Here is a 15,653-nt window from a genome sequence, read left to right as displayed (position 1 = left end):
AAGCTGGTTCAGTTCTTTGTTAAAAAGTGTTGTAATTATCATGTAGCACCATTATTAAGAAATGTATAATACAGTATGAATGGAATGCTAGCTGAGTTTATGTGAATTATTCCATGTTTGAGAAGGAACCACTAGATACTTCTTCTGAATAAAATTGTTTAAGAAAACTGCAAATGTACAGTTTTTCCACCCTTGTTGAAAACCCTTGGCATGGTCTGAGCAGCTAGCAATGATGATTGCCCTGAAAATGAGATTTCCATGGCACTTTCTAGGTATTCTAGATCTTTAATTATTTCTAGTATCAGTGCCAAATGAAGCATTTATGAAAGAGCTTACAATTAAAACAAGTAGGTTAAAATTTTATGCTTACATTGGTGAAGTGTCAAACGTTGTATGGTAGTACTATTTTTTTGTTGTTGTTCTGGAGACAAGAATTCTCTTTGCCCCAGTTTTTCATGACTCATCTTTTCTTAACTCATCTTTCTTATCCTTTGAAACTTCCTCTTTGGAGAATCAAAAAAGCTTTCTTCATCATTTTTTCCCTCCAATTCACAAGAGCTCTTCTTAAGTGGAAGAAATAATGTTAGTTTTTCTGCAGGGATTGATTATAAATTCCTTCTCCATGCTGAATTACACTGGCCTCTAGTGGGTACCTGTCACAATTATGTTTCATACTGCTTTTCCCTTTACTCACTTATTGTAACACTGTACCATATATTTAATAATTTTTGAGAATCTATATTAAGCAGTACAACCAGAATTGTCAGGGGTTTGAAGTAGATTTTATATGAAATTGATTAAACTTTATGTACCTTATGCATCTATCAAGACAGCCATTTGGAACTACAGCATAAAACTGGTTTGAAATTCCTGTTTTCACACTGGGCAGAAATTACAGTCCTTCCAGCTAGCTGAGAAGGACTTTGGAATGGAGCTAGATGACATGGTATGAAAGGAAACTACAGATCACAGTGTGCAACAGGAATGGGCATTATGGGAAGTGTCAGCTTAGTTGGGGCCACGTGAGAAATGGGAGATGGCCTTAGCTAGTCTTGAGCAACTCAAAAAGCTGTCCCAGGATTTCTGGACTGAAAAATTAGACGTGATTTTCAGGGTAATCTTAAAAATAAATAGAAATTTAAAAAGAGGTACTTCAAGGCATTTGTAAAAATGTCTGAAAGTCCAAAGAACTTCACTTTAGTATGACATGAACAGTCATTAAATAGATCTAAGACTACCCTTTGGATCTGTCTAGCATATAGGAAAATACACATTTAAGAAAGTAAGTCACACGGAGGAACTGTGTGAGATGGGTGACATGGGCTTCTGCAAACAAAGGAATTTTTGTCCAGATGTTTCAGAGAATAAAGAGCAGTTACAGGTATAGGGTAGAGAAAAGGAAGCTCTAACATATTAGATAAAGCAAATTGTGTAGATTCAGGTAGTATGTGTACATGTCTGTCCTTACCTTGTGCTGCTCACTTCTGGAAAAGTTACGTGGATCTGACGTGATTTGAGAGCTTCTGTTTCCTTCCCTGCATTTTTTCTTGTATGTAAAGCCATCCTACACAGACTCCATTGAGGTGTATCTTATTATTGACTATTAACAGCTCGATGACACAGTTTATTTACTTGATAAAACAGAGTAATGTGACTTTTGTGATAAATGTTGCACTGCTTGCAACTGGGTCATTGGAATTTCATGGAAGTTAAACATCATTGTCGGTCCAAGGCTGCAGACCTGCATTTTTACTTACTAGCCATCTTTTCAGGTTTGTCTTCCTGTTACTTGTGTTCCTCTTTTAGACAGGCTAGGGGGCCACACGGGGTTTTGGACTTATTGAGCCTATCTTTCATTATGCCAAAAATAAGGATTGCAAATCTCCTTTAGGTGGGCCTTCCTTCATTTTCATTTGCAGTTAATAAACCAAATGAAGCCATTTCAGTGCTGAGAAGCTCGTTTTCATCTGACAAGCTATCATTTGTTATTTATAATGGACAGAACCCAAGATAATAAAGCTTTTGGGCTTGTTTTCCTCTTCCTGCCTTTACCTTGAGTGTAGATCTAGAGAGTTAATGAGCAATAATTTCAGATTTTTAGGTTTTAGACATCTCTCAGAACAAGAGAAAGAAGTGTTTGAAAATATACATTAAATGGCTTAAACTTGAGTGTTCAGACTTTTCCCCATATATTTTATTGTTTAATTTGTGTCCATGACTGTATTGTAGAGAGAGGAAAGCTAAACAAAAATTAAGCTTCCAGTTCTAGAAGTTTCAGCTTCTAAAGAATGGAGTTCCTCAAATTCAAGCTGGTCAAAATGGAATGTTGTTATTAGTCTTGCTAGGAAATTATGGCTCACTTAACTCAGTATATGGAGGACAGTTTATTTACAAAGAGATTGATAATGAGAGTGTGAGTAGGGGGTACATAAACCATACGAGAACATAGAAGAACCTTGGGCAGGTCTGTAATGAGGACTTCTTTGAGATGATCAGAGACCTTTTGTGGAGGGGCTCCAGTCAAGAGGGACCTGGAGGAATAGAAACACTCTGACTTCTTTCTCCTCCTGCCACGGCTTCCCAGTTTCCAGACAGGAAAGGAGCCCATTGATATAGCCCCTTGAGTCACCCTTCAGGACCCAGAGGAGCAAGGTGGGAGTGAACCTGGAGAGACACACGACCCTACAGCACAGATAGGTCTCAGATGACATCCCTTTGATTGTCAAGTATGTGCCTCAGGGATTAGAATATTCTGGAATCCTGTTGTAAAGGGAGTCTAACAACTTGAGAACTCAGCGGAGGTCTGCAAAAGGTTAACTTTGGGTGGGAGAGCATATGGCCATTCAGTAATTTAGACACTGAGATGCAAAGATTTTGGTTAAATTTCATTCCTAGCAGGCTGTGAGGAGTGGTTTGCCATTGTAGTTTTTAATTTACTTCAGACATGGTATTCTGACATTTGCTGAACAGCTAAATAAATAGATCAGACTTCCACACAACAGATTATAGCAAGGTCAGACAGTGATATCAGTAACTTTAAAATATTTTCTACAGCTGAGGATTTTTTTGGTGACAGTGACATCTGATGCTGCTAGTAGACATTGAATGAATTCTGCAGAGTCCTCTCTTCCTGATTTTAAATATTTCCAGGCACCAGTCCTGCCCACACCTTTCAGAAGAGCCCTGAATCAAATGGGATATTCATTTTTATAATTACACATGTTTTAATGGGTAACTTCCTTGGAGTTTTTTTGTCTGTTTATTTTGCTTAATTTACCAGAATTTAAATTTTTGATGCTAAAGAATATTATCTTCAGTGATGGTTTTGGAGTTTAAGATTCTTGGTGTAAGATTTGGGGTTGGAGGTCATGTTACTGAGATGAATAAAGGGTGGGATTTTACGAAATAAATTGGAAGCTTGTTTTTACATAGAAATTGGCAGTAAACTGATTTTGACAAATATATTGGTAGATCTGTAGATCTGTTATAAAAAGAAACATCTGTATGTATTTTTAAAATTATTTTACTTAAAACAATTTTAATATCAATTTTATTGTATAATAAATAGCTTGTAACTTACTGAGATCTTAGCTGGAAGCTTATATATTTTTACTTCTCTCAGTCACATTTTTCTTGTAGGAATTTTAATATGAATCTTTGTCAACCCTTTGTTTTTTCAGGAAACTAAATGATCAAATAGGTTTGAACAGATGTATGAAGCATCATAGAATCATTATGCGCCACCTTCATCTTACATTAGACTTGTTATTTACAGAGACAGTGGGTTTTGCTATTAACTAAATTTATCTTCATTTCTCTGGTGTGAAGTGTGAATCTGTGTGGTCCTAAGTTTTGGCTCTGTCTGCTGAGCTAATTTCTTTTCTTTAATTGATGTCAGTCATGAATAAAGGCAAAGAAATCACCCAAAGAAGGATTCTTTTCCCTGTGGAGATTATGTTGCAACAATAGATGGATAGATACACTGTTTATAGATTAATAAATGGGTCCTTCACCAAGTTGCCAATTTTATGGGTATTCTCTGTATTAACTCTGCAACTAATGATGATGGAGTACACATATTCACATTCATCAAGATGACATAAGTCTGAGATGATTGGACGAACTACTGCTCAGAAAGAATGTGCCAATAAATATTCTTAATCTGTAGCAATGTAGCTTCCATTACAAACAAAATATAGGTATTGCATTATGAGCAATGAGTATCCTGCCTTGAAAGCAATTATCTGTTAAGCTGGGGAGGCAGTTTTGTAACCAAAATATTTCTTACCAGTCAATTATAATAGCTCATTTCTTAAGTGAGAATTCTCTCTCTCATGTTTCTTAAGTCTTTTGAGGTTTCTGGTGAAAGAGTAGGACCAAAATCCCTTGCTCTGTTTTGTTTCTTTTAGCTTCATATGGCTCTGTGGCCAAATTACACATCATAGTAATTTTTGCAAAAGGTATTTTAAACACAGGGCACTCAAAAAGAACCTTGCATTTGCCATTCTAAATGTTCAAGTGGTTTTTGTAATCCTGGCAATGGTTCTGATTCTCAGCTCAAAAGTATATGTAAAGTGTCTCTGTGAAAGAGAAAAACATGCCTGTGCTGTTCCTTTGAATCTCTGTGTTCTTCAGTCCTGTTAACTTCTTGTTTCCTGTGCCTGCTTATAAGGCCAACCAATATTTCCATCTTTAGGTTTTTCCTTCTCCTTAAAATCTTGTTAATAGCTGATTTTACCACCATGTTTGCTGGCATCTGGGGAAGCATTTGAATCCCACCCTTGGGCTGGCTGAGGCATTCATGGTTGCTGCTCTTGGTTATAAAGGCCTCTAGTTTTACAGATACTTATAAATATGATCTAAATGGTGCAATGATAAGTGTCTTTGGGGAGAAGGACCCTTGATCCCTGTGGCACCTAACTCCCAATAAGCTCCTAAACAGCTTTCTTGATGGTTCCCTGGGGATTAAATTTTCAACTCTTTGACTCTTTTGCAAAAAAATGACTATAATAGGGTGTTATAAATTAGAACACAGATCATCTGCTAAAGCTCTCGAAAGCTAGAATCTGTACAAATAGTATGGATTCAAATAGACCGATGATTTTTTTTCTTGAAGCATTACATAAGCCTCATGCCTCATAGAACACACTTTAGAAAGCTTTGATTTAAGGATATAGGCTTTTGTCTTGGGAGGAAGTAATGGCTTTATAATTTTTATGATTCAGTATTTGTAGTATTTTAACCTGTTAAAATAAACCAGTATTCATAATGAAAGTTGTCTTGGTTCTATCCAGTGCTGGAAATCCATATTTAATTTTTTTTCATTTTAATATACCTAAACATGCATAGTTAATTAACATAGATTGTTAGTGATCATGCTGGATGTGAATTGGACTTTTTGATTGTCTGATATTTTCTTTGTAAAAGTATTGGAGGAGAGACAATGTTGACAGACTAAATCTTTTAAGTACTAATTATCAACATACGTGTTAGGTAACTCCAAAGTTAGGGAGACAAACATATAACACACTTGCTTTGACTCTTTCCCCCTTGGCCATGGCAGGCATTGCTAATAGCTCACAGATCTCTTACTATTGAACCAGGAAAAGTCTCCCTGGTCTTTTTCAATACAGCTCTTCAAATAGCTGCTCACACAGAGTCAGTGTACCTCCCACTGGCCATTCCATCACCTGATATTTAATAACTATCAACAATATGTCTCTAATGGCATAATTCTCCATTAGAATTTTCCTGATCATAAATAGAGAAATAATAGCATTGGCAAAGGGATAGATTTCAGTGCATCAGGAAGGGGGAAAGAGTGGCTTATCAGTCTGCAGAGAGGGGTCTTGTAGGGACATCTTTCCCAGTTCAGGACAGACTCTGGGCTTTGAATTCACTCTTATAACATCATCACCTCTGTGCAGTCCTGTTTATTTAGGGATTGCTAACCACAAACTCTGGACAACTCTTTTATCAGTAAACAGGGAAAATCTTGGACTGTGAAGAATCGAAATCACTGGTCCACAAAACTAGAAAAGATATCTTACCTCTGATCTATTTTAATTGAGCCAATGAGATTTGAAAGCAAGAAATAGTTGGACACCAGAGTATAGCACTTAGAACTGTGCCCTTAAAACCTGGAAATAAGACCAAAATAGAGCTGGGGCTCTTGATTAATCATGAAAGTGACTGATTATAGAGAGACAGTTGGAAGTTATAGAAAGACCGTTGGCTTTGAAGTAAAGACTGACTTGGTCCAAATCCTGACTCCTTTGCTTGAAGCTTTTCACCCTTGAGCAACTTATTTAAGCTCCTTGAGTCTCAGTTTACTTGCCAGGGAAGGTTCCTAGCACCTAGGAAAAGTAACATGCAATGAATGCTAATCCTCCACACCATTTTACTTATTCGAGTGAGGAGAAGAGTGCAGGATATACATACGGTGAAGAATTTAGGAAGAATTGAATAGAACAAGGATGAATTAGACACATTTCCCTTGTTTCACCCTGGCTGTCTCAGAGGTCAAGCTTAATGGAAACGGCTCCCCAACCAAATATTGTTCATCCATCAGACGTCATTTATCAGTTTTAGATTAACTGATAGATATTCCAAAATTGGAATAAAATTGTTGGGTTTATTTTGATTAATTAAAAATGCCAAAATGTTGTTTGGGAGTAAGGTTGATATTTAAGATATTTCATTTAAATTCAGACCTTTTCAAGCTAGATTATTTACTCACTAAAAGTTGTTTTTTTCCTTGAAAGAAATTTTGAGGGCTGAGTGGGAAGGCATTTTTCAAGAAACACTGTTGTTTTCATATCATTTGTAGATTTGTACACCATTTGCTTTAACCCGGGGATCCTAGGGCTTCAATTTGTATATAAAAAAAAAATAATTTCAAACTTCAAGAACAAACCTAAGGTAGAAGAGTAAGCTGTAGAAGCTCACTAAGATTTCAGCAAAAGGCAGATCTGGTCCCAGCTGAACTGATCTGTCAGCTTTATTTGTAAGATTACAGCAAATCCCAAGATTGAATCCCTCACCTGAATCCCTTCCTTATTGAGTGAATCCATTTCGACTCCCCTCTAATTTAGCAGAGTGTTTTTTATTAAAGCCAGGCATGGAAACATCAATTATCCAGCTGCATCTAATTTCCTTCAGCATTTATTTTCCTTCGTTGGCTGCCAGTGGATTAGAAGACATGATTAGAATTCAACAGGAAAATAAAAACAACAAAAAAGAGAAAAACAGTTCCACAAAAACAGATGCTTGAACAAGAGCAACAACATTCAGAATTAAAACAACTTGTGATTAAAAAAAAAGTCTTTTATCTTGCCTAATGTAAACATGCTTGCTTTATTTGCATCAACAATGCCTATTGCATTGGGACAAAATTAGCATGTTGAATTACAATAAGAGACAAAACCCAGTAGCTGCACTTACTATGCTTAATGTATATACTACAGTGTGTTTTAAATGCAGTATAGTATTTAACTGTTTGCAGTAATCATTGCAAAATGGCTGGCTCATTGCTGAAGTCTTTGTTCACTTCCAGCCAATGTCAAGGAGAGAAAAAGAATAAAGCAAAGGCTTTCAGGTCATTTTATGAACTTGTTAAAGGTACAGGTTTGTTTCAAAGGAATGATATTAAAGTTGGAATGGACACATTTAGTCAGCCACCACTAGAGTTTAGGTACACTAATACTGTCCGTGAAAGCTAGCAAATGGTCCAACAAAGGAAGAGTACTTAGAATCCAGAAAGCCACTATCAAAGAAATATCAAATGATACAGAGGAAGAGTGGTTGCACTGAATTCGAGGATGACCATCAATCAAATTGTGTCTATGTCAAGGGGTGGCACACTATGGCCCATGGGCCAAATCTGGCCTCCCACTTGTTTTTGTGAATAAAGTTCTATTGGAACACATTCTGCTTATTCATTTACATATTGTTTATGACTGCTTTAATGCTGCAACAGCAGAGTTGAGTATATTAGAGAGTCTGGCCCCTAAAGCCTAAAATATTTATTGACTAGCCCTTAATGGAACAAGTTTGCCAACCCTTGGTGTATGTCCGTGATACCCTTAAGGTGGCCCAGCTGTTCCAGATGGCCCTGCTTGTGGTATGGTGAAACAGACCTTGGTTGTAACTATGACCCCGTAATAGCTAAGAACCCCTAAACTCTGAGAGCCATCATCTATCCATAAAACAGAGGTCATAAAACCACCTTTCTTATAAACTTAATGTGAGTACACTGTGGATGCTGAATAAATGATAGTTTTCTTCCCAGCCTCCCTGAAGTTTGCGTAGGTATCTTGAAACCAAAGACTTCTCAAACCCATCCTTGTGGCATCTGCTCTGTAAGATTCTGTGTGATTAGGTTCCTGCTAATCTGTGTGTGGTTTATCTCATTTCCCACCATCCAGTTTGCAGGCCTCAGCCTCCTTATACTCCTTCAGGTTCTATTCATTTTTTCAAAAGCACCAAATTTTTCTGCCCCCTTGACCTTTGCACATGGTATTCTCTTGTCTTTAAGTAATTACTCTTCATTCCTCTTATAATCTGTATGGCCTCTTCCTGACTGTCTTCATATCCTAGGCTAAATGTCACTACCTACAAGAAGCCCTCCCTGACCACCCAGTGTCACATGGGTCATGTCCTATAATCTCAGAGTGCCCAGTGTCTCCCTTCCCTTAATAACCAGTATCACAGTTTGCAATTTCAGTTATAGATGTGGAAAATTTTTTGTCTTTTTTTCTTGCCTGCCTAGCTACTGACCACATATACTCAGTGATTAAGAGATCTAGCACAGGGTAGGCCCTCAAGAATGTATTTTGATTAAATGACTTACTTTTCATTCAGCAATCTGACAATATTTGCATTTCTTTAAAGGCAGTCAGGGTACCTTTAAAGAAGAAGAACTGAAGTTTTGATGCTGATGGCGTACTGGCCACATAATTTGGTCCAAGTTGTTTTTAACCTGTCTGAGCCTCGCTTTTCTCATCTGTGAAATGGGTTAGGTAATATCTACCTCATGTGTTTGTGGCAGAAATCAGCTGTGGTAGTGAATGAGAAAATACTAAATAGATTACATATTGCAGGATCAGTAGATTTGCTGGCTTCTGGAAGTAGGTAAAGCTGTAGCCCCAGTGATTCTCCAGATCTTCAATACCCTCAGTTTTCTTATCTATAAGATGGAGATAATTATTATACTCACGTCATATATTACTTATGTGTTAAATGTGTTAACATAACTAAAATAATTAGAATACTGCCTACCACCTGCTAAATACCTAGTAAACATTAGCTATTGTTGTCTTTGTGATCATTAGTTAATATCTTGATTTTTAAAAATAACAAACACTTTTCTGGGGAAAGTACACATTCAAACAAAATTTTGTAAATAGTTGCAAAGGGTTCACAATTCCCCTGAAACTCATACCCTGTGCCAACTGCGCATGCTGTATGTTGCCCTGTGCCATTAGCTGCCTTTAGGGCCAAATTCTAAAGAGGCAGCTTAGTCATCGGACTTTATAAAATTTTGTCAGAAATATTGTTGTGTGTGTGAACTTATCTGACTGAGATTCCCTCATGTTCATTAGATACTCGAAAGGATTACGTTCCCCAAAAAGGGTTTTAGTTGTGATTTTTGTTTGTTTATTTAGGATTGAGAGGAGCTTGATAAATACCAAAGGCTGTTGCTTTTCTTCTTTTGAAGTGCATTCTTTACTTTTAGTGTGGGCCGAAATCTGCAGCCAGAATGTATTTTGCAAAGCCAAACACACACAGACATTTGAAAAACCTGCATTTGGACTGGCCAGCCACCTGCACAACTGCCAACAGCTGCCACAGACCCGCCTTGGGAGTAGCTGTCTGGGGTCCAGGGACATGTGCAGTGGATCTGGTTCCATAACTGCCTCACGAGATGATCTTTACTTTTGTGAAACAGTAAATAGCAACCCTTATAATCCTTACCCGAGAATTTGGAAAATTTTGCTCCTGAAAGCATTTAAGAATCTTCTGAAAGAGTCTTGGGTTCTTAAATAGACCTAGCACTGACTTTTTTTTAAAAAACATTCCCTTTGCCAGAGGCGGTGGGGGGGGGACTATTAAAAGTTTCTATTGGTATTATCATGGAACAGCAATTAGGGGTTGTCATAATAAATGAACACGTGGGGCACACATTGACAATTTGACACGCTTTATAAATGCTAAATAATCATAATGATGTCACAAGGCTTTCATTTTCAAACTGTCTTAATTTCATTCTCAGTTTGAGATTGCAGATTACAGTAGTTAATTATATAAATTGGCCCAGAGTGAAACTTTAAATCAGATTTCCATTAAAGTGTGTGACTGCAGCAAATCACTTTATAGGAGGCGCGAATGATATCTTCTCTGGTGGTGTGGGGTCTTCCCACCACCCCGGTGGTGATCTCCTCTAAGTGCTTGGTGGTACACCACATGTCCTAAACCATCCCTTTTCCCTGAGCTAGGCAGCCTGTGTACTTCTGTGTCTTGCTCTTGTGAAAATCCTAACTGCTTGGTCAGTATCACTTACTCGTTTTCTCCTTTCCTCTCTCTCCTTCACATTCTCTCATGCTTTCTCTCTCTCTGCTTCTCTTTCTTGCTTTCTCTCTGTCTCTTACGCTCTCACAAACTTGCTTTCTATTTCTCATCTCGTGTTTGCTCATTCGCTCACTCTCCTGTCTGTCTCTGTCTCCCATTCCCATCACTGCCCCTCTGCCCGTGAGGGAAACTTCCAAGACTTGACTTCACCCAGCTCTGGGAAAGGAAGGGATAAGCCAAAGAGCCAAGTGGCCATCCCTGTCCTCTGGCGCCTGCCACTCTTTACCTCATTTGCGTTTTCTCACGTTACTTCCCCATTCAGCCTGTGGTCCCTGAATGAACCAAGTTGGGTGACAGCCTTGTCTTCATTCTGGCTGTCCTCTTTTTACCTGAGTTCCTGGTCTTTCTTCCTCTTTGTCACCTAGAACATCACTGCCTCCAAAAGGCCTCTCCCACCCTAGCAGCCTGCACTGCTGGTGGTGCCTGATCTTAGTCCTGTGAGACAAAGGAGCCAGGATTGTAATTGCCAGTTTACTGGTCTGATTCTCAAACTAGTCTTTGAACTCCTTGAGGACAGTGATGACATCTTATACATCTCCATATCCCAAGTACTTAACCCTGTGCTTGGTACAAGGGAGATGGCCATTAAGTATCTATTGAAATTAATTTAATTCATTCACTCTTGAAACCATTATTTATTAGGTGATTATGCTATGTCATGGATTGTGCTAGCTGCTGATGGAAAAACTACGTAATCTTCTTGTAGAGGAGCACAAAGGTGACCCACCCGGGGTGTTGCATCTTGGGGATGGAGATGCAGTGTGACAGGTGAATATACTACACAGGAGAACAACAGTCCCTTTCTCAGCACGTCTGACAAAGCCGAGTATTCCTCCACCATTGGATAAGAGGGCCTTTCCTTGGGTTCAGTAACAGTTGAAGTGGTTGGCTTACTTTCAGGTACAAGTTGTTGTATGAAGAGTCTCTGTTTTTATTTGTCAGATGCTCATTAAACACAATGAGATACTGACATGAAAGACTCATGGAAACTGATACCAAAAGAGACAACTCCAGATTCACAGCTCATATTTGACACTCACTCCAGGGCACACATCTCCTGAGCAGCGCTGGTTCACAGGGCCATGGGCATCTTCCCTCTTTTGCCTCCCTCCTGCCTGTATGGATGAATTCTGGTACATTTGATGTGTGTGATGTGACTACTCTGTAGACCAGTCACACTGTTTCAGGTGGATTAAACAGAGTAACTCACCCTAATTTGATGACACAGAAAAGCTTCACCATTGACATCTGAATGTATCCTTAAAGAATGTACAGATTGGACCATGGCAGAGGTGTACAGGGGCCAGTGTACGCTTTACTGAAAAGCTTAGTTCTTCTAGAAAAACTAAGTGAGCCTCAGCTGTTCCCAAGCTTCTGTCTTGGACCCTGTGGAATCATTACCGCTCTTGAGCGATTTTTTTTCTTCCATTGTTCTGGCAAGCTTCTTTCCATCCCACAGCTATTTGGAAACTGCTGCTGTACCCGGCCTCGGTGCTAACAGCATTTAATAGCTGTCATTAGAAAGCAAGCTTCTGCTTACCAGTAGGCCTGCTGTGAATGGTAATGGGAGATTTCTTTTCTGGGAGTAGCCCCAATCTCTAATTGGTTTGAAAAATATTGCTCATTTATTTTATTCTTAAGACATTACCTTTTTATTGAACTTCAGTAAGTCTGTGTTTCTGTTATATTCAAATTTAACATAAAACCGCAATCGATTGAAAAGTTTTCTTACTTATACTTGCTGTCTAGGTAACTTGCCCACTTCCGTCCTTGCTTGTTGAAGTAAATGCATGCATAAATACAGGCATGTGATAAGCATTTCACATGTGTTATCTTATTTAGGCCTTTCAACAACCTTATAGACTAGATACTCTTATTCCCATTTTATAGGTGGAGAAACCGTGTTCATGACAGGATATGTCCCTTGCCCAAGGTTCCAGCTCTGGCAGCTGGCAGTAAGCAGTCTAGAGGCTGACGTTGAGCTTCACCACTGCTCCCTGTTAGCTTTGTAGCACTAGTACACATAATGTGAGTTCTCTGAATGGTTTTATCCACTACAGAGGCTAACCATCACTGCACTTACTGTACTGTATTGCAAGGGTCAAAATAAAAAATGAGGGTTCATGTACTGGCACTTTTTAAAGCAGTTAAGTACTAAACAAATGTAAGGTCTTCTTTCCTCATGTTTTTGTGTAGTTAATTTAGCATATTGAAATAATGGGATTTAAAAATGGCATGCAGCACACACATATACGCTTTGCAATTAGTGTAGCATAATTTAATTGTGACTCCATTGTTGGAATTTTGATGCCTCTAGCTTGATGAATAGCCATTATCTGTGGGTGTTATCAATTAATCTAGATAATGAATTCTCTTCATTATCTCGTTTTTCATGTTAATTATACAGGATTTTCTTATACCTATTTATCAAATCAGGACAAGTACAGTGTTTTTTTTTTTTTGGCCCACATGCCTTTGAATCTGGAATATGTATAAACTGGTTAACAGAATGGGTTTAAATTTACATTTCTGAAAATTTCCAGTCTGTGGCTTGACTTTTCTTACATCCTTACTTGTGGTATAAGCTTGTATTTCTTTAATTTGGGGGTCTTTTTTCATCAAAAAGATTATCAACGATAATTAAACTACCTCTGACTTTTGAGAATATATCTCTAGTATATCAAAGAGGTATTAAGGAGGTGTAGAAAAATTTGAATTTTTACTTATTAATATAAAACAACAAATAATTAATGTTACCAGTTTTTAAATAGTCCATGAGGCACCATGGCAAGTAAAAATTCAAGTATAAACCATGGAGAGAAACATAAGTACATGAAATTTTAGATGACACTACTCCAAAAAGAAGAGTTCCAGACAACTCTGTAAGACAAAGCAGAAAACAGTATGTAATAAATGTGTAGTAATTGATTTCATTTTGAGTTCAGAGAAGTGATTGATAGGATAATCTGGGTTAATACAGCAGAGTAGTAGAGTTATATATTGATATTTATTATTTCAGTGCAAAATTTTAACTTTCTTAGCATTTTCTGGGCCTTTTGTTTTATAGTTTATGTTTTGTGTTTTAAAAAAGGGGGAGTCTTATTTTGTCTCTGTTCTTTAGCCAGTTATTTGAAGGAATCTTGACTGCAGCATTTTTATGGGCACCTTCCTCTTTTGGATTTTAGGTTGAAGCCATCCTGGTCAATATTTTTGGTGGAATCGTCAACTGTGCCATCATTGCCAATGGAATCACAAAAGCCTGCCGGGAGCTGGAACTCAAGGTGCCCCTGGTGGTCCGGCTGGAAGGTAAGTTACAGTAGATTTCCACAGTGCCAGCGGCCCCTCCTTCAAGTTCAGGTGACTAGCCTGCTCTGCTCTCACAAACTTCCCGAGACAACATAAGGAAACTCTGGATTACATAGGATGAGATAAATGTAGTGCAGCAGTACCTCTCTGAGCTTCTGCTGTGGATTGCAGCTCTCTAAGAATGGTATATGTTGTGAGTCTCCAAACAATTTTCCAAACACACTCCGGAGTGGAGACCTCTTATCATGACTCATCTCATGAGATTCGTATTCTGGGAAGAACACTCTGAGAAATGCTGCTCCAAGAAGTACTCATAATGAGAGAGCAGTGGTTCTCAACCGTTTTGGTCTGAGGACTCCGTTACTTATTAAAATTGAAAACACCAGAGAGCTCTTGTTTATTTTGGGATATATATTCAGTATTTATTAATTTATTTAATTTATTTAATAAATTAATTTGGAAATAGGAATAACTACTTGGAACTTTTTGAATACTCGTTTTTATAATAAAACTTTAATTTTTATATTACATATTTTATATGTAAATATATATACTATATATGTTATGAAGTATAACTCTGTCTTTTCTAGATTGTGGTAAGAATAGCAACATTGTTTTATGGTTTTGCAGATCCCTTCCATATCTAGCTTAATATTTGCTTCTGCATCAGATCTGTTGCAATATGTTGTTTTGGTTGAAGTATGTGAAGAAAATCTGGCCTCATAGAGCTATGTATCTGGAATAAGGAGCAGTTTTTAATAATCATTTCATATAATTTTGAATATTATTCTTTGATACTACACTAAAACCTAAAAAGTAATAGTTTCTTTATCAAAGATTAGTTTTAATATAGAATCTCAATTTGTACTCCATTGTATTAAAATCCATTGTTCTGCTTTACACATTAAATGGATTTTTCACATGCATGATTTATAATATCATGCATTGATCATATGGAAAATTTTGGATTGTGCAGATCTTCCGAAGGTTAGCATATTTCAATATACAATATCAAAAAATTGACATCTTCTAATATCACAACATTATCAGAAAAGCTTATCACTGTTGGGAAGCTGTCAAGGTGGTAGATGAAAGTTTTCTGGAATGCTAATCTTTGCTTGAAAGTACAAATTTTCTCATCATCCACAAAACAGTCAGTTGTTTTCCTTGAAGTGATAGACTTCACTCATTTTTGAGAAAATGTCTGCCGAATAACTAAATCTGAACAACCATAGTATGTTCTTTATTCTTCCAAGAAAAGACAGTGTTCCATGGAAAAGTAAGTGGTTTAGCTTGCTGCTCAGAAATCACATACATGCTTTTCCTCAGAACAGCCATCGTAGTTCAGTGTGCAGCAGAGTGCTTTCAGTATACTTCTCATTTGATCACACAGAGTATTAAAAAGATGTGTACTGAAGGGTTGAAATTTAATAGAATTAAATTTTTTTCTTTACTGTTCATTAAGGACATTCTTACTTGAAAGTGGCAACTTTTCCTTGTGAGTATGAGGTGGTGAAAAATAAAATGAACCAGTATACTTTGGTGCTGCTTAATTCCATGCAGTTTTACCCACCATTACTTTTGCTTCATCAGGACAGATGTCAGCAGAGTATTATTATTATTATTATTATTATTATTATTATTATCATTATTATTATTATTATCATTATCATTATCATTATCATTATCACTACTACTACTACTACTACTACTACTAC

At 37.4% G+C, this 15,653-nt stretch overlaps 1 protein-coding gene across 2 annotated transcripts in view; it reads left to right on the top strand.

Moving 5' to 3' along the window:
* The window catches only part of SUCLG2 (succinate-CoA ligase GDP-forming subunit beta), a 243,919-nt gene that overhangs the window by 209,920 nt on the left and 18,346 nt on the right, over window positions 1-15,653 (top strand). For both annotated transcript variants that reach the window (XM_072941639.1, XM_072941640.1), the window contains exon 10: window positions 13,815-13,935. In XM_072941639.1, coding sequence (XP_072797740.1) covers window positions 13,815-13,935 — 121 coding nt within the window. The remainder of the gene's footprint in view (window positions 1-13,814; window positions 13,936-15,653) is intronic.

The sequence above is a fragment of the Vicugna pacos genome, chromosome 17, assembly GCF_048564905.1.
Source record: "Vicugna pacos chromosome 17, VicPac4, whole genome shotgun sequence".
In the NCBI taxonomy this organism is placed as follows: domain Eukaryota; kingdom Metazoa; phylum Chordata; class Mammalia; order Artiodactyla; family Camelidae; genus Vicugna; species Vicugna pacos.
This window is presented reverse-complemented; position numbering and strand designations above follow the sequence as displayed.